General features: G+C 37.8%; 1 protein-coding gene and 1 pseudogene across 29 annotated transcripts in view; both read right to left on the bottom strand.

Annotated features, from left to right (window-relative positions):
* Positions 1-72: 72 nt before the first annotated feature.
* Positions 73-23,792, bottom strand: LOC148692311 (putative disease resistance protein RGA3; annotated as a pseudogene). Its single transcript, XR_015954083.1, has 11 exons — positions 22,503-23,792; positions 19,020-21,459; positions 18,311-18,381; positions 16,932-17,318; positions 16,651-16,731; positions 15,180-15,907; positions 14,549-14,676; positions 13,691-13,828; positions 1,209-1,271; positions 896-1,057; positions 73-800 (listed from the first exon to the last, which is right to left on the bottom strand). The product of XR_015954083.1 is annotated as a putative disease resistance protein RGA3 (transcript).
* LOC137744859 (putative disease resistance protein RGA3) overlaps positions 73-24,357 on the bottom strand; it is a 57,699-nt gene continuing 33,414 nt past the window's right edge. The window contains exons 1-23 of one of the 28 annotated variants that reach the window (XM_088681123.1): positions 13,687-13,828; positions 13,326-13,388; positions 13,011-13,174; positions 12,279-12,915; positions 11,948-12,052; positions 11,796-11,845; positions 11,594-11,699; positions 11,303-11,420; positions 11,109-11,208; positions 10,104-10,622; positions 7,638-9,156; positions 4,777-7,165; positions 4,038-4,119; positions 3,427-3,506; positions 3,110-3,168; positions 2,863-2,968; positions 2,555-2,615; positions 2,356-2,455; positions 1,849-1,958; positions 1,571-1,712; positions 1,209-1,439; positions 896-1,057; positions 73-800 (exon numbers count right to left, since the gene is read on the bottom strand). In XM_088681123.1, the coding sequence (XP_088537249.1) occupies positions 4,082-4,119; positions 4,777-7,165; positions 7,638-8,786 (3,576 nt within the window). In that variant the 5' untranslated portion in view covers positions 8,787-9,156; positions 10,104-10,622; positions 11,109-11,208; ... (6 more) ...; positions 13,326-13,388; positions 13,687-13,828 and the 3' untranslated portion in view covers positions 73-800; positions 896-1,057; positions 1,209-1,439; ... (6 more) ...; positions 3,427-3,506; positions 4,038-4,081. Of the gene's footprint in view, positions 801-895; positions 1,088-1,208; positions 1,713-1,848; positions 1,959-2,355; positions 2,456-2,554; positions 2,616-2,862; positions 2,969-3,109; positions 3,169-3,425; positions 3,507-3,605; positions 3,711-4,030; positions 4,120-4,619; positions 7,166-7,637; positions 9,157-10,103; positions 10,623-11,108; positions 11,209-11,302; positions 11,421-11,593; positions 11,700-11,795; positions 11,846-11,947; positions 12,053-12,278; positions 12,916-13,010; positions 13,175-13,325; positions 13,446-13,686; positions 13,829-24,357 lie in introns of those variants that run through there. The other 27 variants (XM_088681126.1, XM_088681129.1, XM_088681121.1 and 24 more) reach the window with 27 other exon arrangements.

Genomic DNA, 24,357 nt, shown 5'->3' with positions numbered 1-24,357 from the left:
TAGTTACTCAACCACTTAGATACAACAACACGGCCACAAGAAAAATGAGCAAAATATCCACGGGAAACAAAGTCACAAAATCATTGTTCATCCATTCCATTCCTTCTCCTTTCAACTGAAACAATTCAAAAGATATTACACCGTTACAAACTAATGTCAAAGTAAATTCATGACTTGCTATAAAACAAATGCTACCCGGTGCTCATATCCAATCCTGCTCCTGCAGTTTTAGTGGCAAATAAACCTGAGGCAGATACTGAAAGCTGAATGCCCTCAGAGCCTGAATTTCTGCCTTTTGCTTGGTTTTCACCATGAGAGCTCCTCAACCCATTTTGGATTCTTCTTCACAAAATCTTCCTCCAGCATTTCCTTCCTGTTTTAATATCCTGATCTGTCATCGTCAACCTACACTGCTCCGGAATTTTGTACTTGTCCAAATCACTAGGCCATATCCCCAACCATTTTATATCTGGTGTGGTCAAATTTGCACTGCCATATGACATGTTCTTCGACCACTTCAACCCGTAAGGATCACTTTCCACAAGAGCCAGCACCGGTAGCTTCAGTTCCAGCTTCACCTTGCTTAAAAAGAGTGGTGGCTACATTTGGCTCCCCCTTTACAGCCAGGATAATACATGGAATTCTATTGTAAAACCGATCCTCAGACAATTGAATAAAAGCAGCATCCTTCTCAACCAACAATATAAAAAATGCATCACTCCGCACATCATTCTACATCCACAGACTCCTGGCCAAATGAAAAATTGGTTACCCTGGCCATTCATTAATCAACTGCAAGTCTGCAATAGATAGAAGAAGGAAGACGATTTTCAGCTCCATCGCTCAACCCGAATTAAATCTGCAATAGAATTTATATATGAATGCCATTGTTTACCTTTGAAATTCAGGACAACCAAAATCATTGAAACGCTTCAAACTCTTTGGAAAACTGCGGCAAATGAATGTCTCCAGGATGACGTGCATTGTGACATTGGCAATGAAAATATGGGACTTGATTCAATCGCTTCCTGACCCAAATTAAGACCGTGCTGATGCCCTTGAAATCAAATAGCTGCCTCAGTTAGTACTTCTCATTGGGTGGTTGGCAGTCACAATTTGAATTCAGATGTTATAACATGAAAAAGGTATTTAACATATACCGTACTCGAAAATGACTGAAAATTAGCTAAGGCGGATAAGAGATGTACCTTGTGAGCGTATAAGATGTTCCTTTCACCAAGGACCTGCAACTAGATTACAATTCCACCGTGCTGCTTGTCAGACAAACAATTTCACACGCATACGTAAATTTGGTGCTACAATAGTAGCTAAAACACAAAAACAGTAACAGAAGTTTAATTACTACTTGTAAAATTTCTGGTGATGTTACATATTACATACAACATATAGTACTTGTAGTAAACCGGATAAACAGTGTCCTGTTCAAAAGAAAGTTTCAGTCTTGTCAATAACCCTCCTTGTCTAACTGTATCATCTTAATACCCGCCCAGAACGTGAAGTAATCAATTTTCCAAACTTTTACACTTGCAAAAGGAAAAAAAAGAGCTACCTGCCTCAACATTCACTTGGACTGCCTTGAAGGTTCCATTCATAATCCCCTAAAATCCGATTTGATTAGTTCCCCTTGATGGCTAAAAGTTGCTTTGTAGTATACAACAGAACCAAGTCCTCAATACAGCCACCAAAATCCCCTGACACGAAAAGTTGTGAAAAGAATAAGGAAGAGTTAGTCCGAGGCTCCCTGTCAATTCTTAAATCTGGAAGTGGGAAACTAACTTTCTGATAAAAACATATTTAATGAACTGCATGCAGTTTGTGTTGCCATACATATATAGGTGCATCCCCTTTCAGCTTGGTAGCTTATATGCAATGTAATCGATGCCACAGTTGTAAGTATCATAGCGATTATCTAAGACTTTTCTTTGTTCACTTCCTGCCTGCGTTTGAAATGAATTAACTGCCTCGATTACTTTTCATCTTGTGTTTAGAAAGTGTCACAAGCCACAAATTCAATGAAGCTGTGCTAAGAAAATAAATCCAATCGTTCCATACCTAATAGAGCTAATTATGTTCAATAAAACAGCCTTCCTTCCTTTTTCACATTTGTTTTTGCATTCAAATTTTGGTCTTAGAATTTATTTCAAACTCCAATTAAAAGTGAAAAAAAATCAGTCAAAAACATAGCTACCTTAGAAAAAATTTGGAAAAATATGATGCCTGAATGTATTTTCCAAAAAGTTATTAAAATTTATGGTTGGTGGGATGATAAACCAGAAGCCTATGTAAAACAGTAAAAGTAATAGAGAATGTTCCGATCAAAAGAGAGAAGCTTACCCACAATCTGATTTAATGCAACTTCAAGCAGTTGGGAATTGCTTCTACTAATAAAAATAGAGAAACGTTCTGACTCCCAGCCATCACCTGTCTCCAGGAACTAATAAAAAAATACAACTTTGGTCAGAGTTGAGAAAACGTGATAGGAATAAAAAGCTCAGTTCTGTTCTTAGAATGTTTACAAAGAAAAAAAGGGTACCTTAAGAAAATGACTGACTTGAGTTGAATTACGTAGCAATCAGATTAACAGGGACTCCAATCTACAGATTCAAACATAATATGTCAGAACTTGTGCATAATTTCAACTAATTGACTGATTAACTAAAACGGGCAGAGAAGAGAACAATCAAAAGAGATGTGAGGACATTATTGGAATAGGTACTTAACCAGATGCACATCAGAATTTGGCCTTAAAGAGCCATAAATTCAATAACACATTAATCAAAATTCAGTTCCAAAAAGAACAGTAGTTTAGAGAATTGAAGAATTGAAGAAAAGGTGTTGTACTTGAGTTCATGAAACTGGTGTAGGAGAGAGATTATCAGTCATTGCCTTCTCTGCAAAATTCAGAAACCTTCCCAGCTGAACCCTCAAGCTTTTGGCGGGTACTACTCTGCAAAAACAAAAGCAGGAAAATTTAATAATTTCAGATTCGGTCATAACCCACCAAATTATTTTAAAATCACAAACAAAAAAGGGAAGAAAATAATGAGTTAAGTGGGACAAACAATAAAGAAGGGAGAATCCACTTTACCAACAAGGTCCAGGCGTCGGAGATGTTCCTGGGTTTGAAGAGTTATACGGAAAAGCAACCGCAAATATACAAACAGAGGGAATTTGAGGTTTGTAGTTCATCTACTCAGCAATTTATTACCATTGATACTTCAGATAATACTACTCAATTCCACAGGTAATTATACACTATAATCATATAATTTCTCACAATAAAAATCAATGCAACTAAAAGCAAATGGTATATATCAACTTTGATGATTTCTCTTATTTTCCCTCTCTTTCTCAGCAACCAAACAGCAATCGAAAATTACCAAAAACTGAAAAGATTGAAGTACCTGGGCCAGTTACAATGTCTGGGTTGCCATCTCCACTTGGTGTAAAAAAATCAGGGCGGGCATTTTCGGAGCACCGAAACCCTTCATCCACAAACCACAATGTAAGTAAAAAATCAACAAAATAATTTGTGATTGCATTAATCCGTTGAAAAAAAAAAAGCTGGAGTGCAGCAGCCCAACCCGCCTGTTTTGCAGATATGAGACGGAGACAGATGAGAGGAATTAATGCAAAACCCAGCCCAACACCCGTGAGAGCTGATCCCAGGCCCAAATGCAGCAGCCCGCCTGTTTTGGGTGAAGCACAGCCCACACACACGAGAAATTTTTCATTATGATTGGAACACACATGTTTTTATATAAGTAGTGAAAATTTTTATTTTTAAGTTATTAATTTTTTAACACAAATATCACACTATTTGAATAGTGACACGTGACGTACCATCCCGTGTTCCGGTCACACTAAAAAATCTCTCCACACACGATTGCACAACCGTAATTAATGCAAATTCGTATACCAATTTCATAAGCAATATGAATACGTGAGTTTCAATCCCAACTTTAGACTTAAGTAATATGCATCTGGATAAATCTAATCAAAAGAGAGAAGCTTACCATGAATCTGGTCCAATGCAACTTCAAACAATTGGGAATTGCCGTTACACAACATTCGCGCTGACCCAAACGCCGTGGAAAGCTAAAAAATAACAACTTTGGTGAATGCCAGAGTTCACAAAAAATGTTAAGAAAGATCAGTTCTCTTCTTACAAGGTTTAGGAAGAAAAAAAGTGACTGACTTGAGCTGAATAATTTAACAATCAACTCATTCAGAGACACTTTATAAGATTACTGAATTGGGGTTCACATTACTTAGTAAACTATAGATTTAAACATATTATGTCAGCACTTGCTCATAGTTCTAACTAATTGACTATAACAAACGGTACCTTGAAAAACGTTACAAATACACATGTATGAATATGAAGAACACTTCAAAACTTATACACGAATATTTTTTTTAATTTTTTTTTTTGAGCAAAAAATTATATCATATCTTTATTTCAATAACTGACTGATTAACTAAAGTTGGCAAAGAAGAAAACAGTCAAAAGAGATGTGAGAACATGATTGGAATAGGTACTTAACCATATGCATATCATAATGTAAATATATCTTATCACAATTTTGCACTGGGGATTGAAATTTACCATGTACATTAAATTGTAGTTTCAGGAAAATGAAACAGAAACATACATACCACATAACAAGTGATTCACTTTAATGAAAAAGTAAGGGAAGAAAATAGTATACATTGTGCGTAATTGATTTAAGAACCGGAAGAGAAAAAACATACCAATATTTGGAATATGAGAAATCTTGTGCCATTCCGGGCCGCTCTCCTTGTTGCATCTCTCTTTTAGAACGGGACAACGAGCAATGTCTACTGTTTTTAATTTGGTGAGGCATTTCATAGCTTCAGCTGTAGGTAGATACTTCAGATTCGTGCAGCTCCATATCTCTAGGGACTGAAGAGCTGCAAGTTTCTCCAACCACTCCGGAAGAGCCTCCATTCCATCAAAGTTTATTATGTGCAAATCAGCTAGAGAAGTCAAGTGTTGAACTTGTTCAGGCAGAGACCGAAGCTTAGGCCAACCCCACAACTTTAATGATTCAAGTTGTGGAGTAACCTCAAAAGGAGGGAATGAATCAAGCTCCTGCTTCCAAAACCCACCAATTTCCAATTTCTTCAAGCTGGTGAGGGTTTTTAATCCACCGGGCAGGGTTTTTAACGCATGACGACCAACTATATTCAACTCACGGAGGTGTGTGAGGTTTTCTAAACCAGGAATAGATCCTAGACTCTTGCAATTATGCATATGCAGAGAGTGGAGGGATGGTGGGAGGCTGTGAATCCCAATCGATGTTAGCTTCTCACAATTATATATTGTCAAATCCTGAAGAGAGGTACAATATTCTAACCCACTCGGTAGGATTGATAATTCGGGACAATTGCGAATATCCAATTTACAGAGAGATGGGAGGCCCTGTTCAAATGGAATGGACGTCAGCTTGGAGCAATATTCTATGGTTAACTCACTAAGGGAAGTGAGACCGTGCATGTCTGGAATGAGCTCTAGACTCTTGCAAAGCCTTATAGTCAACTCCTTAAGAGAGACAAGAGTTTGTAGCCCATCAGGCAGACACCTAAGATTATCACACCAGGAAATAAACACGGACTGAAGAGAAGCACAACAACCAAATACATCATCCGTAGTAATACAAGTTAAATCCCCACAATTTATTATCCCCAAATTCGCAAGATTCTTGTTGTTTTTTAACATCCCTTCTGGCAGACAATCGAGTCCCCTTATATTATTTATTTCCAAAGAGGTCAGAGTGGTCAGGTTGCTGCTTATATTTGCTATTGGCATGCCGCTACCCATGGATTCTATCTTTAAATTTTTCAGAGATGGAAAATGACTGGGAGCACTTCTCAATTGATCGCAGTTGGTCAGAGACAGCTCCTCGAGGCATGGAAAGAGCACAATGTTTTCTGCTGCTTCCGCCCATTCAATTAGATTCTTAGGTGAAGCGATACGTAGTCTTTTTAATAAAGGAAAGGGACTCCCCATCATCCAGGATGCAAATTTCTCACCCATAAAGTTGTCAATCCCTAAAAATTCCAATTTAGGGTGTGGTGGTCCAAGGCCTTCTAGTACATCCTCATCATTAATGTTGATCATAGACCTGTCTTCATCCCATCCAATGACTAATTCACGCAGATTTGTCTTCTCTGCTAGTTTTGCTTTCTTTGCTTCCTCTCCATCTCTCACATGCTCTAGACAATAAATACTTAAATCACCTTTCAATTGCTTTAAGCCAGCCAACTCCTCTATTCGACGACCTCTCTCCTTACCCACATTGAAATAACGTAAATATTGGAGATTAGTCAAACGCCCAATCCCAATTGGATATGTTTCACGACTACCATCGAATTTAAAACCAAAATCAAAATGTCTCAGGTTGATCAAATTTTGCAGCTTCTTTGGAAAACTTGTGACAGAGGACATCTTCAACGTCTGTAGATTATAAAGCTTGCAAATAGATTTGGGGAGCTTTTTGATCCCTGTATAGGAAACATCGAGATACCTTAAGCATTTCAACTTTTCAATTGAAACTGGCAACTCAGGGATTTCAACATTGAACATTTTTAAGATGCGCAAACCTTTAAATCTTGAGAAGATGCCACCAAGTATATCACCATTCAAACCTCCGTTTGGAATTACATGCAGTGCCGAGGTAGAGAGCTTTGCCATGTGTTTCTCAATGGAGTTCTTGCTCTGTGATGTTGACACATGTTCTGCAAGATCGTGCACAAGATCGTGCATCTTGCAACTGTAAACAGTATTTCCTTCCATTTCAACATCTTGAAAAAAGGAGTTCTCCAATAGAATATTAAAATATCCATACCCTACATCCTCCATGCTTTTGTTGCGAAAAGGTTGGAGCAATCCTTGAGCCATCCAAAGTCGGATTAAATCCTCCTTATAAATAATAACATCTTTGACGAACATTGAACAATATGCAAAACATTGTTTCAAATATGGTGATCTCAATTCATGAAAACTCAACTTCAAAACTGAAATGATTCTTTCTTCTCCTTCTGGCAAATTCCATATTTCACTTTCTTGAATTGACTGCCATCCATCACTCGGTTTATCACGCATCATATTTCCCAATACCTATTGGAACACGAGTTTGAATGTCTATCAACTGAGAATTCATAGGCTAAAAATTAACGACATGCAATAAGTATTTTAACTGATCACTAGCATATTCTAAAAAAACAAATAGAAATATCATCAAATGAGGTCTTAGAAATGATTCGTGGGAGCTCCATGTAAGTCTTCTACTTCTAATGTGAATGAGACCAAACTATGTTTGGAGTATATGTATTTTGGTATACAAGTAATTGAACATATATTAAGAGAGGAGAATACCAAAGTTGGAACTCAATTCTATAGGTACGAACTGGTATCAATTAGGGTTTAATCCTGACTAGATTTTCTGACTAGTGAAGCATGGTTGAATGATTTTATTGGTTTCGATAGTGCTCATATGTATTATGCTTTCATTTCGTTCATTTCATGAACAAACAATTAGAATAAGAATAGAAAACATGCAACTTTAAAAAAAACTAATAAAAGTATATACCTTTGCCGTCAATGGTACACCTGCACATTTTTTGGCAATTTCCCTTCCCATTCGCTCTTGATCTTGGGTCACGGAAGCACTCCCATTCGGAAATGCCCTATCCTTTAATATGCGCCAACATTCGTCATCCGATAATTTCTCCAAATCACGCCTGGGAAGTGTTTCCACAATTGATGCAACACCAGCACTGCGGGTAGTGACAAGGATGCTGCTTCCTTGGGTATCTTTAACACTTGACAAACAACTCATCAAATTTTCCCATTTTTGAGAATCATCGTTCCAAACATCATCGAGAATGAGAAGATATCGCTTTCCTTTCAAATCTTCTTGGAGATTTTCACATATTGTTGCTTTACCTTTAATCCCAGCCTTTTCCGGTTTAATCTTTTCTAAGATCCCTCTTAAAATCGCCTTGACTTTGAAAGGAGTAGATACACATATCCATATTTTTGTATCGAACCGTCTTTCTATCTCGGGATGATGATAAACTGATTTAGCCAAAGTTGTCTTGCCCAGGCCTCCCATTCCCACAATCGCCATAACCGAAATAGAATTCTCCTTATTGTTGCTGGAATTTATCAGGGTTGTAGCTATCTCCGACACAGCCTCCTCCCTTCCAACAATGTACTTCTCATCTCGATCAAGGACGGAGACGGTTTCCCTGTCAAGTACTCTTACACCACCATGAGGCGTTGCATCCGCGAGTGTTGGGAATGTCGGCCTAACTAGCCCAAAACCAGCTGCCTTAGTCATCAGATTCGCCAAAGATGCATTGATTTTCTTGATTTTGCGTCCCATATTGTGACGAAACGCAATGGGATTGTGGTGTGAAAAGAAGTTGAGCACCTTTTTCTCCATTCGGTTTCCAAGTTCCACCTGACGCCGAAGAACTTCGTATCCGTATTCGTCCAGCACTTCATCAGCATCTTGAGCTACATCTTCAAGATCCTTCACCCACATTTGCACCGATTTGCCCCGAAACTGCGAATGCTGGGCTGCGTCTCGCAGCATAGCTTGAATCTGGGACAATGATCGCTTCAGCTCTGCTACTTCTCCTTTGAATCCCCAGAGGAGACTGAATTCTTGCTCGGCTAGTGAAGCCACCCTAGCCAGTATTCCCTCGGCAGCAAAAGTAACAAGCTCTGCCATCTTTCCTAACAAACTGTTGAACTCAAAGAAGACTGAATGATCTCAGTTGAGAAAAACCAACAAGAAGTATGGCCCCTGAGTCTTGAAGGTTGTTTACAACATGAAATTATTGAATTGAATATCTGCGGGCGAGTCTTAGCCTACCATGTGAACGCACATGCTTCATCGGCCCCACAGGCTTGAGCACCAGGTCCACAGAATTATTACAACATGGAATTATTGCATTGAATAATTGTAGCCACGAGTTTTATTTTTATTGGTTGGTACATATATGACGTGGAGTACCGAGAACCTGAAAAAATTTATTAGGGGTTGTCGGCAGAGCTGACGTCAGGCAGGTGTGGCTCAGGGCACAGCTCAGAGGCGCGAGCTGAACCAAAAAGAACAAAACAAGTAGAATCTTTATATATAAAGCCACGGCTAATTAATAGGATTTTTTCATATCACAAGTTTCACAAAAAGTAATTGAACAAAAATACTTCTCAAATAAAAAATTTCGAAAGCAATTTAAAATAATGCATCAAATATGACAGGAGTATTTTTGTTATTTTAACATTTTTTTAATAATTAATTTTTTTATATAGTTTTTTTTTAATAATTAGTATTTTATAATAAATTAGCAATAATATGATTCAATTAGTTGTTCATTAAATATTAAATATTTTTTATTTTTAAACGATGTGGACATTAAAGTAATTTTGTACAAATAATTTTTTTTTTTTTCTTAGACCTAACAATTATATCACTTTCTCAATGCCCTCACAACTCATCCTCTCTCATTCTGTCCCTCTCTCTCTTTCCTAACTAACTGCCAACCTCTATATATTTTATCACTTTATCAATACCCTCACCAACACCCTTTATATATTTTTACTCAATCTCCGAAAGTGAATTTTTTTCAAAAACCTACAATCATGACAAAAGAAAAAGTATGTAATATCATACTCCATAACTCTATCCCCCCGTTGACTCCATCCTTCTGGTTCTATCTATTGCCTAATCTTTGCAACTCAGCCATAACCTTCAAATGAAAAATCCATTTAACTAAAAACATCTTGTAGATGGTCTAAGAGCAGTCTGTACTAATCAAGTTCTCTACACACCATTATCGCTCAGTCGATTCAAATCTTGAAGAAAAAAGGTGGGTTGCTAGATTCATACCTCTCCACCATCTTTAAGTGAATCCACAATGTAAAACATCTTAACAGTTCAAATTAAATAGAAAAAAATTTAAAAAATTGAAAGAACTTGAGCATCATACTTTCTTACTCAGAAACAGAGAGAAAAAAGAATTGGGGGAAATATTGGGAAATTTACCACAGGGGTTTAGGTGGAGGTGCGGAGAGGATAAGGAAGAGTTGGTCCGAGTCCATCGTAGTTCTTCAAACTGCGGCAAGAGGATGTAACATTCCCAATGAAAATCTGAGACTTTTCTTTGTTCGCCTTCTGCCCAGAACCAAAGACTGCATGCGTTTCAAATAAATCCAAACGTCCCATAGTCTTGAAGGTGGTTTAAAATTTCAGTACTCTGCTTTTTGGTTGTGAGCCAGTCTTGGCCAACCATGTGAACTCACATGCTTCATCGGCCCCACAGGCTAGAGTACTTGGTCCACTGAATTATTACAACATGGAATTATTGCATTGAATAATTGTGGGTTGGCCCCAGCACGTGGGTTGTCAGCACAGGTGGTCGAGGGCCTGTCAGCTGGGCTGACGTCAGGACGGTGTGGTGCAGGGCCCGGCTCAGATGCGCCGAGCTGAGAGAGCTGAGGCGCTGTTCAGAGGCGTTGGGCTGTGATTTTATCTTTGGTGTGAGAAAGTCCTACAAGAAGGTTTCTGGCAAAAAGATGATATGTTTAGACCCTCGGGACACCTTTGTCATAACATAAAACATTTGGACAAAATTTTTTTTTAATTTTGACACCAAATTTCGACAAAAAAAAAGAAGGCTTCTTTGTCATTTTCAAATGATAACCAAAACAACATGTTACAAGTTAGCAACAGTCACGAGTAAGTTTCTGACTCGTATTGAGAAAGAAGAAATCTTTCATTCTCTTCGACACATCAAGTCATTTGTGATTTGAAAAACTATATGTACTTCCCTCCATTCTATTTTCCTAATAAAAATGGATTCTCTTCAACTGGAACTAGTTATTCCTAGATGATGATCAATCGGAACAAGGTTATTAATTCCCATTCAGACAGATGCCCAGGAGACTTACCTTGCTGCCAGCCAAAGAAACAATGTCACAATTGTGGACATCTCAATATTGTTCATACATGATACTCGTAGTTATAAGATGGTTAAATGAAAATATATACCAGCCGCCTCTAGCCAGAGTGTCCTGTAATCCTGTTCGAAAGAAGGCTTCCAGTCTTGTCGATAACCCTCCATGTAAAATTGCATTATCTGTAGACCTGCCTGGGATGTGGTGGAAGCAACTTATATGAGAAGTCCTACTTTCTGTATGCCCTGTCACATTAATAAAAAAGAACATACAATGTTTCTTACATACTTTTGGAGTAAATGTGGTTGAGACCCAGAGACACAAATCTTAATGCCTCATACGGTGACTGCCTCGGATTTGCTACTGAGCCTTAACCAACCAGGCTTACTTCACAATCTGGTACTAGCTACATAAATCAAAATGATAAGAAATGTTCTTCAGTACTTTTCCTTTGGCAGACCTTAATTATTACATCTCACAGAAGGCAAACAATTTTTTACAGTTACCCTGCTAGTACACAGATGGCAGATTGAATGCATAGGCTAATAAAAAATCTGAGGACATAGCATCATCACCCACCTTATAAATTCAACGATTAAGATTACATTCCTCCAGTTCCTCCAGTTGAGTGAAATCCATCCTAGAAAGCCACCTCCAAATTATGCTAAAAGAATAAAAGATGCCCCTGCAGAAACGACATCATGAGTGAAGCTATAGACTATGAAACCCCTAAACAGGGAGAAGTTAGAGGAGAGGAGGTAACAGGAGGTGAAAAGATTACCCTGATGCCATGCAACTTCAAGCAATTGGGAACTTCAACTCCAACAGCACCTGTCTCAGGAAACTACACAACTTTGACCAATATCCGAGGCGAAAAAGGATCATGTTTTGTTCATTTTGGAGATGCTTGAAAGTTTAAAATAGAAGTCGTACCTTTAAAAGAGTAGCTCACTTGAATAAGATTTACATCAACCATGCACACGACTTTGAAGTATTTGGGGACAAGTCTTGTGTCTGGCTAGTAAGGTTGATAGTCAACTAAAATGAGCAAAGAGAGTGTATCTTAATTATCAGATTATCATATGATTTAAAAATTTGACAATGCAGTAAGTCGTAGAGGGGAAGGAAATTCTATGAAAAACAGAGTTGAGCACATCAGATATAATGGAATTGAGTAAAAGAGACACGATATCAGATAATTAGTAATTAACTAAACTGAAATGCGAGAGAAAAAAGTAGAATGCAAGAGGAAAGAAAAACTTACCAGTGATCTTTGCAATATGTGAAATCTTGGGCCATTCTGGGCCGCTCTCCTTGTTGCATCTCTCTTTTAGAAGGGGATAACCAGAAACGTGTATCTCATTTAATTTGGTGAGACGTTGCATAGCTTCAACGATAGGTAGATACATCAGATTCTTGCAATTCTGCAGGAACTTAAAAGATGCAAGGTTACCTAAATCAATGTTCATTCATTCCATTCCTTCTCCTTAGAACTGAAACAATTCAAACGATATTACACTGTTACAAACTAATGCCTAAATCACTCGGCCGTATCCCCAACCATTTTATATCTGGTGTGTTCAAATTTGCACTGTCATATGACATGTTCTTCGACCACTTCAGGCCGTACTGTCCACAAGAGCCAGCACCGGTAGCTTCAGTTCCAGCTTCATTGCTTAAAAAGAGTCTGGTGGCTACATCTGGCTCCCCCTTTACAGTCAGGATAAACATGGAATTCTATTGTAAAACCGATCCTCAGACAATCGAATAAAAGCAGCATCGTTCTCAACCAACAATATAAAAAATGCATCACTCTGCACATCATTCTACATCCACAGATCCTGGCCAAACGAAAAATTGACCCTGGCCATTCATTAATCGATCATTAATCAACTGCAAGTCTGCAATAGATAGAAGAAGGGAGACGATTTTCAGCTCGATCGCTCAACCCGAATTTAATCTGCAATAGAATTTATATATGAATACCATTGTTTACCCTTGAAATTCAGGACAACCAAAATCATTGAAACGCTTCAAACTCGTTGGAAAACTGCGGCAAATGAATGTCTCCAGGATGACATGTGCATTGTGACATTGGCAATGAAAATCTGAGACTTGATTCAATCGCTTCCTGACCCAAATTAAGACCATGATGATGCCCTTGAAATCAAATAGCTGCCTCAGTTAGTACTTCTCATCGGGTGGTTAGCAATCACAATTTGAATTCAGATGTTATAATATGAAAAAGGTATTTAACATATACCATACTCGAAAATGATTGAAAATTAGATAAGGCGGATAAGAGACATACCTTGAGAACATACAAGATGTTCCTTTCACCAAGGACCTGCAACTATATTACAATTCCACCGTGCTGCTTGTCAGACAAACAATTTCACATGCATACTTAAAATTGGCGCTACAATTGTAGCTAAAACACAAAAACAGTAACAGAAGTTTAATTACTACTTGTAAAATTTCTCGTGATGTTACATATTACATACAACATATAGTACCTGTAGTAAACCGGTTAAACAGTGTCCTGTTCAAAATAAAGTTTCAGTCTTGTCAATAACCCTCCTTGTCTAACTGTATCATCTTAATACCCGCCCAGAATGTGAAGTGATCAATTCTCCAAACTTTTACTCTTGCAAAAGAAAAAAAAGAGCTACCTGCCTCAACATTCGCTTGGACTGCCTTGAAGGTTCCATTCATAATCCCCTAAAATCCGATTTGATTAGTTCCCCTTGATGGCTAAAAGTTGCTTTGTAGTATACAACAGAACCAAGTCCTCAATACAGCCACCAAAATCCCCTGACACAAAAAGTTGCGAAAAGAATAAGAGTTAGTCCGAGGCTCCCCGTCAATTCCTAAATCTGGAAGTGGGAAACTAACATTCTGATAAAAACATTTTTAATGAACTGCATGCAGTTTGTGTTGCCATACATATGTAGGTGCATCCCTTTTCAGCATGGTAGCTTATATGCAATGTAATTGATGTCACAGTTGTAATTATCATAGTGATTATCTAAGACTTTTCTTTGTTCACTTCCTGCGCAGAATCAAGACTGCCTACGTTTGAAATGAATTAACTGCCTCGATTACTTTTCATCTTGCGTTTAGCAAGTGTCACAAGCCACAAATTCAATGAAGCTGTGCTAATGTGGAATACAAAGCTCAATTCTGTTCTTAGAAAATGACTGACATGAGTTGAATAATGTAACAATCAGATTAACAGAGGTGCCCCTGGTACACTTTAACCTACAGATTCAAACATAATGTGTCAGAACTTGCGCGTATTTTCAACTAAATGACTGATTAACTAAAGTGGGCAGAGAAGAGAACAATCAAAAGAGATGTGAGGACATTATTGGAATAGGCACTTAACCAGATGCATATCATGATGTAAACGTATCTTATCACAAATTTATACTGGGGATTGAAATCCATACCATGTACATTACATTAACAAAATTCAGTTCCAAAAATAACAATAGTTTAGAGAATTGAAGAATTGAAGAAAAGGTGTTGTACTTGTGTTCATGAAACTGGTGTAGGAGAGAGAGATTATCAGTCATTGCCTTCTCTGCAGAACTCAGAAACCTTCCCAGCTGGAGCCATGGCTCTCGAACTGAACCCTCAGGCTTTTGGCGGGTACTACTCTGCAAAAACAAAAGCAGGAAATTTAATAATTTCAGATTTGGTCATAGCCCACCAAATTGTTCCATATTTTACAATCACAAACAAAAAAAGGGAAGAAAATAATGAGTTAAGTGGGACAAATAAAAAAGAAGGGAGAATCTACTTTACCAAACGAGGTCCAGGCGTTGGAGACGAACAGATAAAACGAAAAGAAAGTTGCATGTACAGGTTTCATTGTTGATTGCAAATTTGGAATGTTCCTGGGTTTGAAGATCATGAGGTGGCTCACTTGGAAGAGGTAGCCGACAAAGGAAAGGTCGAGGAAGAAGAAAGAGCATGGCAGAAAATCAATAACCCCACAACCCTAAACCCAGTCACTCACGATTCTTTGGCCAAGAAAGCTCATAGGTCACTTTTCAAGGATGATTAACAAAAACAGATTCAACCAGAGGCCATAGAGATTGAGCTGAACAGAGGGAAAACGAGAGAATCCCAAACAAAATTCTATAGAGAGAAGACTTACCCTGAAATCAAAGCCAATTGAAGAATTTTCTTCGAATCGGGAGAACAGGATTCGCGTTGTGCTTCCTGGAAAACTGGCCAGAGAGAACTGGAGCTGTGGGTTGGAAGAACGTACTAGAAGCAAATGGCTTTTTCTGCCTCCTTCCAGGCAGAAATTGTAAGAACCCTAATTGGACTAAACTAAGTTTAATAACGCTGAAATACAATTGGTGGTTATACAAACTAATTTCGAGTTTATATGTGAAAAATAGTCGGTACAAAACAGAACAACCTTGGATAAACTTCGATGCCTTCTGACTATAAAACAGTTAGAAATTTATGTTTGGTAGGAAGCCAAACCAGATGCCTATGTAAAAATAGTAGATACCAGAAAAATTGCCCATGCTCTGCTGCTGGTTCTGAAACCATAATCCACAACAGCTACGACTCATTTCCACATAAAGATACAAAATCTGGATAACAGCAACTAACGCAAAACCACCCAACTGTCCTTTTACAAACAGAACTGTTTACAATATGCAGAGATAACATGATTTGGTCTGCAGTGCCTTCACCAATAGTTATAAAAACAAAGATTCTAAAGATATGCATGTAATAGAATGACTATTACCTCCAAGTAAGCAGTTGCACGGTTGCAATCATAAGTTGTGCACATCATGTTCAATCTGATAGCTTCAGTGTAGCACTTGACAACATTATATCAGGCTTTTCCTTAAATGCAGTATTTCCCTGGGAAAAGATGAGTAAACATAGAAATTGAAACAATACTCATTAGTACATTGGTATCACAGTTCTTTTGCTGATAGAAAATGAAATTAAACAGATATAAGCATAATATTTGACAAACAAGGCAAAGGGAAAGTAATTTTCTGATATTTCATTTAATTAAGGGGATGGAGATATCTAATTTCAATTTTGAAGGAGAACACCATGTACTTCATTCATATAAAAAAAAATTGCATGATTCTATTTTCAATTTTGAACATATTAAAACATATGGCATTCATATATTACTTAACCTTCTTTCACATTTACTTTTGTATATTTTAATGAGTTTAAATTGACTTTATATATAAATTATACCTTTTTATATTTAAATAATAATGTACATTGTATAATTATAGTTATAGTCCATGAATGCAATTAGAGGCCTTTGAATTTCTTTGCAAGAGAAGACTTATACGGAAAAGTAACTGCAAATATACAGACGGAGGGAATTTGAGGTTTGTAGTTCACCTACACAGCAATTTCTTACTATATAGATAAAAATGAGTAGTGAGAGAGCTTTATATAATACTATTCAATTCCACAGGTAATTATAAAAAATAATCATATAATTTCTCACAATAAAAATCAATGTGACTAAAAACAAATGATATATGTCAACTTTGATGATTTCTCTTATTTTCCCTCTCTTTCTCAGCAACCAAACAGCAATCGAAAATTACCAAAAACTGAAAAGATTGAAGTACCTGGGCCAGTTGCAATGCCTGGGTTGCCATCTCCACTTGGTGTAAAAAACTCAGGGCGGGCAATTTCGGAGCACCTAAACCCTTCATCCACAAACGTATGTCAAAAATCAACAAAATAATAATCTTGCGATTGCATTAAACCGTAGGAAAAAAAAATGCTAAAATTCATAGTTGTGGTGCAAAGAACCTAATTTTCGGCAATTCAGAGTCACAGATCCGAAGCATTCAAGCACACAACAGAGAAGAGAGTATATTTTTTGAGGCACAAACCGAGTCTTTACCTTTGCTTCTTGTGGATCTGGGAACTGGATCAATGTTTTGCTCTGAAATTGGAGGATCGAACATGGATCTGCGAGTTTGAGAAAAATAGCGTCCATGGGTTGCCGATCCGAGAGCCCTAGCATGGAAATATCATCCTTGGGTTGTTGGGATCTAGAGTGCAGCTGCGTTGCTCATGTGTCAAGGCCTGCATATTCATTGCAGTCTCTGAACGATGCGATTCTCGGAGTCTCAGATGGTTTTGGGTTCGGAAATGTAGCTCGGGTTTGAAGATTTTTCTTGCTCGATTTGCGGATATGAGACAGAGAGAGATGAGAGGAATTAATGCAAAACCCAGCCCAACACGCGTGAGAGCTGATCCCAGGCCCAAATGCAGTAGCCCAACCCGCCTGTTTTGGGTGAAGCACAGTTCACACACACACAATGGCACAACCGTAATTAATGCAAAGTCGAAGCCCAATTCTATAAGCAATATGAATAGTTCAATTTCAATCTCAATTTTTTTTTTTTTTTTTTGATAAAAGGTAAAGTTTCATTACCAACAACTTACATACAAAACAAAGGCCAAAAAACACAACAAAGCACAAACAAAAATGGGCCACCACAACAACAATCCAACTCGAGAGTTGAGCACGAGAAAGAAACGCACAGAAAAAAACTGAAAACCTTAGCCGCAAGGTTCCCCTATCGCTGCCAAAGCATGATCTGACGACCACGAACCAGCAACCATCATGCACCAGAGGTGAAAACCAACCAAGCCCCAACAACAAAAAGAAAAGTAGACGTCGTCGTCCTCAATTGAACTCCACACATAACCAATTCATCGTCGCCAATGGTAGAAAACCAGGGATGAAGTCAGTTGAACCACTGGCAACAGTGCCGAGATCAACATGAAGGTGGAAGGTGGTGGTGCGAACACCTGAGCCAAAGCTTGACACACATTCCGATAAAATCTTAGAATACGGCGGAACAAGGTGGGAGCAGATTGGGTCCAAGGTGAAGTCGAGAGAGAGCAAACCCAGATGGGAGAGAAAGAAGATGAAAAGAGCTGAGATACAAAGGGAAACCAAGTTTTCTGATCAGGGCAAGGAACGGACAAATTTGAAGTGCAAGGGCTGAGATACAAAGGGAAAAAAACAGAAAAAGCAAATTGAAAGGAGCTGCCACTGGCTTTGCCCGAAGCTAAGGCCAGCGGCTGAACTGGAAATTGGAAATGGAAACACTCACACACAGTGAGAAAACCTCTCACTCAAAAAGAACGCTCTCACGCGGGGAGGAGAACCCGTAAACAAAGTTCCTTTCAACATTTTCAATCCCAACTTTAGACTTAAGTAATATGCATCGAAAAGCTGGATAAATCTAATAAAAAAGAGAAGCTTACCATGAATCTTGCTTGATGCAACTTCAAACAATTGGGAAATGCCGTCACTCATCATTCGCCTCACCAAAAACCTGTCTCAAGGAACAATTCAAAAATAACAACTTTGGTGAATGCCAGAGTTTAAAAAAGTGTTGATAATTTTCTTAGAAGGTTTAGAAAGAAACAAAGTGACTGACTTGAGTGGAATAATTAACAATCAAGTCATTTGGATTCACATCTCTTAGTAAACTATAGATTTAAACATAACATATCAGCACTTGCACATAGTTTCAAGCAATTGACTACAACAAACGGTACCTTGAAAAACATTACAAATACAAATGTATGAATATGAAGAACACTTCAAAATTCAGTGACGATTTTTTTTTTTTTTTTTTTTTTTTTGTTGCACTAAAAATTATCATATCTTTATTTCAATAACTGACTGATTAACTATAGTTGACAAAGAAGAGAACAATCTAAAATGATGTGGGAACATGATTGGAATAGGTACTTTACCATATGCATATCATGATGTAAACATATCTTATCACAATTTTACACTGGGGATTGAAATTCATACCATGTGCATTAAATTGTAGTTTCAGGAAAACGAAACAGAAACGTATATACCACATAACAATTAATTCAGTTTAATGAAAAAGTACGAGAAGAAGATAGAATACATTGTGCGTAATTGATTTAAGAACCGGAAAAAGGAAAAACATACGAAGATTTTGAATATGAGAAATCTTGTGCATTTCCCCGCTGCCCTTCTCGTACAATCTCTCTATTAGAACAGGACAACCAAGAATGTGTACTTTTTGTAATTTGGTGAGGCATTTCATAGCTTCAGCTGTAGGTAAATACTTCAGATTTGTGCAGCTATGTATAAATAGGAACTCAAGAGATGCAAGGTTCCCCAACCACTCTGGAAGAGCCTCCATTCCATCAAAACTTATTATTTCCAAATAAGCTAGAGAAGTCAAGTGTTGAACTTGTTCAGGCAGAGACCGAAGCTTAGGCCAACCCCACAACTTTAATGATTCAAGTTGTGGAGTAACCTCAAAAGGAGGGAATGAATCGAGCTCCTTCCAAAACCCACCAATTTCCAATTTCTTCAAGCTGGTGAGGGTTTTTAACTCACTGGGCAGGTTTTTTAACCCATGACAATCAACTATCTCTAACTCACGGAGGGACGGGCAGCCCCTTAAAGTTGGAATAGATTCTAGACTCACGCAATCTTTTATCCTCAGAGAGTGGAGGGATGGTGGGAGGCTGTGAATCCCTGTGAATGTTAGCTTTTTGCAAGAATATATTATCAAATACTGAAGAGAGGTGCAATATTCTAACCCACTCGGCAGGCTTGATAATTCAGGACAACTGCAAATAACATATGTGCATAGAGATGGGTGGCCCTATTCAAATGGAATGGACGTTAGCTTGGAGCAATTTTTTATGTGCAACACAATAAGGGAGGTGCAGTATTCAAGTCCCTTAGGTAGACTGGATAATTGAGGACAGACTTCAATATACAATTTGCGGAGAGAAGTGAGACCGTGCATATCTGGAATGAGCTGCAGACTATTGCAACACCGTATATTCAACATCTTAAGAGAGACAAGAGTTTGTAACCCACCAGGCAGACTCCTGAGTTTACCACAGCCATCAATACACACGGACTCAAGAGAATCGCAACAACCAAATACATCATCCGTAGTAATACAAGTTAAATCCTGACAAGATCTTATCTCCAAATATGCAAGATTCTTATTGTTTTTTAACATCCCTTCTGGCAGACAATCAAGTCCCATTATATTATCTATTTCCAAAGAGGTCAAAGTGGTTAGGTTGCTGCTTATATTTGCTATTGGCATGCCGCTACCCATGACACTTATCTCTAACTTTTTAAGAGATGGAAAATGACTGGGAGGACTTCTTAATTGATTGCAATAGAACATATACAACTCGTCGAGACATGGAAAGAGCACAATGTTTTCTGCTGCTTCCATCCATTCAATTAGATTATAGGCGCAAGATATAGCTAATCTTTTCAATGAAGGAAAGGGACTCCCTATCATCCACGATGCAAATTTCTTACCCATAAAGCATTCAATCTCTAACAATTCCAGTTTAGGGTGTGCTGGTTGAAGGCCTTCTAGTACATCCTCATCACCAATTCTTGACATTTTCGCAGATCCCCATCCAAAGACTAATTTGCGCATGTTTGTCTTCTCTGCTAGTTTTGCTTTCTTTGCTTCCTCTCTATCTCTCACAAGCTCTAGATGATAAATAGTTAATTCACCTTTCAATTGCTTTAAGCCAGCCAACTCCTCTATTCGACGACCTATCTCCTTACCCACACTGAAATAAGGTAAAGATTGGAGATTAGTCAAACGCCCAATCCCAATTGGATAGCTCTCCGCATTAGTATGAAAATAAAAACCAAAATGTCTCAAGCTGATCAAATTTTGTAGTTTCTTTGAAAAATTTGTAAGTGGGACATTGCCTATCTTCAACGTCTGTAGATTATAAAGCTTGCCAATGGATTTGGGGAGCTTTCTGATTACTGTATTGGAAACATCAAGATACCTCAAGCATTTCAACTTTCCAATTGAAATTGGCAACTCACTGATGTTAGCATCACCTAATTTTAAGATGCGCAAACCTTTAAATCTTGATAAGATGCCACCAAGAATTTCACTATTCAAACCTCTGTTCGGAATTACATGTAGTGCCGATGTAGAGAGCTTTACCATATGTCGACTCTCAATGAAGTCCTTGCTTTTTGACACATGTTCTGCAAGATCGTGGACAAGATCGTGCATAACAATATGTCCTTCCATTTCAACATCTTGAAAAAAAGAGTTCTCCAATAGAATATTAAAATATTCATTCCCTACATCCTCCATACTTTTGTTGGGAGAAGGTTGGAGAAATCCTTGAGCCATCCAAAGTTGGATTAAATCCTCCTTAGAAATAATATCATTTTTGACGAACATTGAACAATATGCAAAACATTGTTTCAAAGATGGTGATCTCAATTCATCAAAACTCAACTTCAAAACTGATAAGATTCTTTCTTCTCCTTCTGGCAAATTCCATGTTGTACTTTCTTGAATTGCCTACCACCCATCACTCAGTTTACAATGCATCATATTTCCCAATACCTATTGGTACACGAATTTGAATGTCTATCAATTGAGATTCATAGGGTAAGATTAACAATATAAAATAAATATTTTAACTGATCACTAGCATGTTCTGAAAAAACAAATAGAAATATCATCAAATGAGATCTTAGCAATGATATGTGGGAGCTTTATATAAGTGTTCCACTTCTAATGTGTGAGACCAAACAATGTTTGGGATATATGTATTTTGATATATAAGTGACATATTATTATTGGACTTAATATATTTAATAATATTAAATATTATGAAGAAAAAATAATTAAGCAATCATTTGAATGATGAAGTGGTTAAAACCACATAGACAACTGCTAGTAACTAACTCCATGATAGGAGGAGTGGTCACAGCGCATAAAACCACATCTTTGGCCTCTCTTCTCGGGTAAAACATAAGAGGAAACTTGATATAAGTCCTTGTAAGCAATTATTAGACATAGTTCGATTTTACTGAATTATAGGGTTTGGTCTAGTGACTCATTGTTCACATTATCTTATTTTCATTTTTTGCCAAAATAACCCCTCAATGAACATTATCCTTACGGTACTGTTTCACAAATCACCCATTACCGGTTTCCACCTCTTTCTCTTCTTCCTCCACTCCATCTCATAACTCTTGTCCTTTCACCAGCTTTCCCTGGTACCCTTCTGTTCTTCCTATTTGTTTCCCAAGAAAATTTTCTCTCTTTGGCTTTCTCAAGAACCCTTTATCCGATCTGGGTTTTCTTTGTTTTGCTGTTTTTCTTCTTTGAATATAGAAATCAAACGCAAAGAAAATTGCTTTTTGTTGGGTTTTTGTCACTCAATTTCCTGGAAAATTTGAAGTGCGATCAAAGAAGCTTGATATCCCGAAAAAACAAGAGAACTCAGTTTTTGAGTTTATCTATTGAGGTAAATTTCGATTTTTAATGAATATTTTATGCTAATTGTATATAAATGGAGAGATCTCCGAAATTTTAATTAATTTTGTTTAATTTTCGAAGTAAACGTGCAACAACTTTAAAACGCTAAAAAACATATATACCTTTGCTACCAACGGTACGCCTGCACATTTTTTGGCGATTTCCCTTCCCATTCTCTCTTGATCTTTGGTCATGAGAGCACTTCCATTCGGAAATGCACTATCCTTTAATATGAGCCAACATTCGTGATCCGATAAGTATCCCAAATCAAGCCTCGGAAGTGTTTGCACAATTGATGCAACATTAGCACAGCGGGTAGTGACAAGGATGCTGCTTCCTTGAGTATCTTTAACACTTGACAAACAACTCATCAAATCATTCCATTTATGAGAATCCTCATTCCAGACATCATCAAGAATGAGAAGATATCGCTTTCCTTTCAAATCTTCTTGGAGACGTTCACATATTGTCGCTTTACCTTCAATCCCAGCTTTTTTCGGTTTAATCTTTTCCAAGATCCCCCTCAAAATCGCCTTGACTTTGAAAGGAGTAGATACACATATCCATATTTTTGTATCGAACTGTCTTTCTATCTCGGAACGATGATAAACTGATTTAGCCAAAGTTGTCTTGCCCAAGCCTCCCATTCCCACAATCGCCATAACCGAAATAGAATTCTCCTTATTGTTGCTAGAATTTATCAGGGTTGTAGCTATCTCCGACACAGCCTTCTCCCTTCCAACAATGTACTTCTCATCTCGACCAAAGACGGAGACGGTTTCCTTATCAAGTACTCTGATACCATCATGCGACGTTGCATCCATCAGTGTTGGAAATGTCGGCCTAGCAACAAGCCCAAAACCAGCTGCTTCATTCATCAGATTCGCCAAAGATGCATTGATTTTCTTAATTTTGCGTCCCGTATTGTGACGAAACGCAATGGGATTGTGGTGTGAAAAGAAGTTGAGCGCCTTTTTCTCCATTTGGTTTCTAAGTTCCACCTGACGCCGGAGAACTTCGTATCCGTATTCCTCCAGCACTTCATCAGCATCTTGAGCTACATCTTCAAGACGCTTCACCCAAATTTGCACCGATTCTCCCCGATTCTGCGAATGCTGGGCCACATCTCGCAGCATAGCTTGAATCATGGACAATGATTGCCGCAGCCGTGCTACTTCTCCCTTGAATCCCCAGAGGAGACTGAATTCTTGTTGGGCAAGTGAAGCCAACCTCATCAGTATCCCCTCGGCAGCAAAAGTAACAAGTTCTGCCATCTTTCCTTACAAACTGTAGAACGCAAAGAACACAATGAGTAGTCTCAGTTGAGAAAAACCACAGCAAGACTGAAGGCGCAATGTATAGCGTCTGAGTCTTGAAGGTTGTTTGAAACTTGAGTAGTCTGCGCTTTTTGGTTGTGGTGAGTAGCCTTAAGCAATGGTTTTTTGTTTGTAGAATATTCTTTTTCAAGGCACAGACAAAAGTCTCGAATCATATAATTACCAGCACATCAACCATGCAAAAAAAGAAAAAGCTAAAGATGACTCACTCCTTTCCTTTTTCTTATTATTGAAAGATGTTCATAATCTCCAAAATAAAAATAAAAAGCTAAAGCTAAAGGAAATAAATAAAGCTAAAGCTAGAGAAAAGAAATCAAGAAAAAGCTAAAGCTTAAGGAAAAGCATTCCCCTCCGCCTAATTCAAAGATGCTCTTTGAAAAAGGAAATAAATAAGGCTAAAGCTTAAGGAAAAGCATTCCCCTCTGCCTAATTCAAAGATGCTTTTTGAAAAGGAAATAAATAAAGCTAAAGCTTAAGAAAAAGCATTCCTCTGCCTAATTCAAAGATGCTCTTTGAAAAGGAAATAAATCAAGAAAAAGCATCTCCCTCCGCAATTTTTTAATTAAAAGATGCTCTGTGATTTCTCCTCCTCAAAATATTCTTTTACAAGGGAAATCCGTTGTTCTTGTTTATCAAGGTT

This window comes from Pyrus communis, chromosome 12, assembly GCF_041283825.1.
Source record: "Pyrus communis isolate YQ-2024b chromosome 12, ASM4128382v1, whole genome shotgun sequence".
Lineage (NCBI taxonomy): Eukaryota > Viridiplantae > Streptophyta > Magnoliopsida > Rosales > Rosaceae > Pyrus > Pyrus communis.
This window is presented reverse-complemented; position numbering and strand designations above follow the sequence as displayed.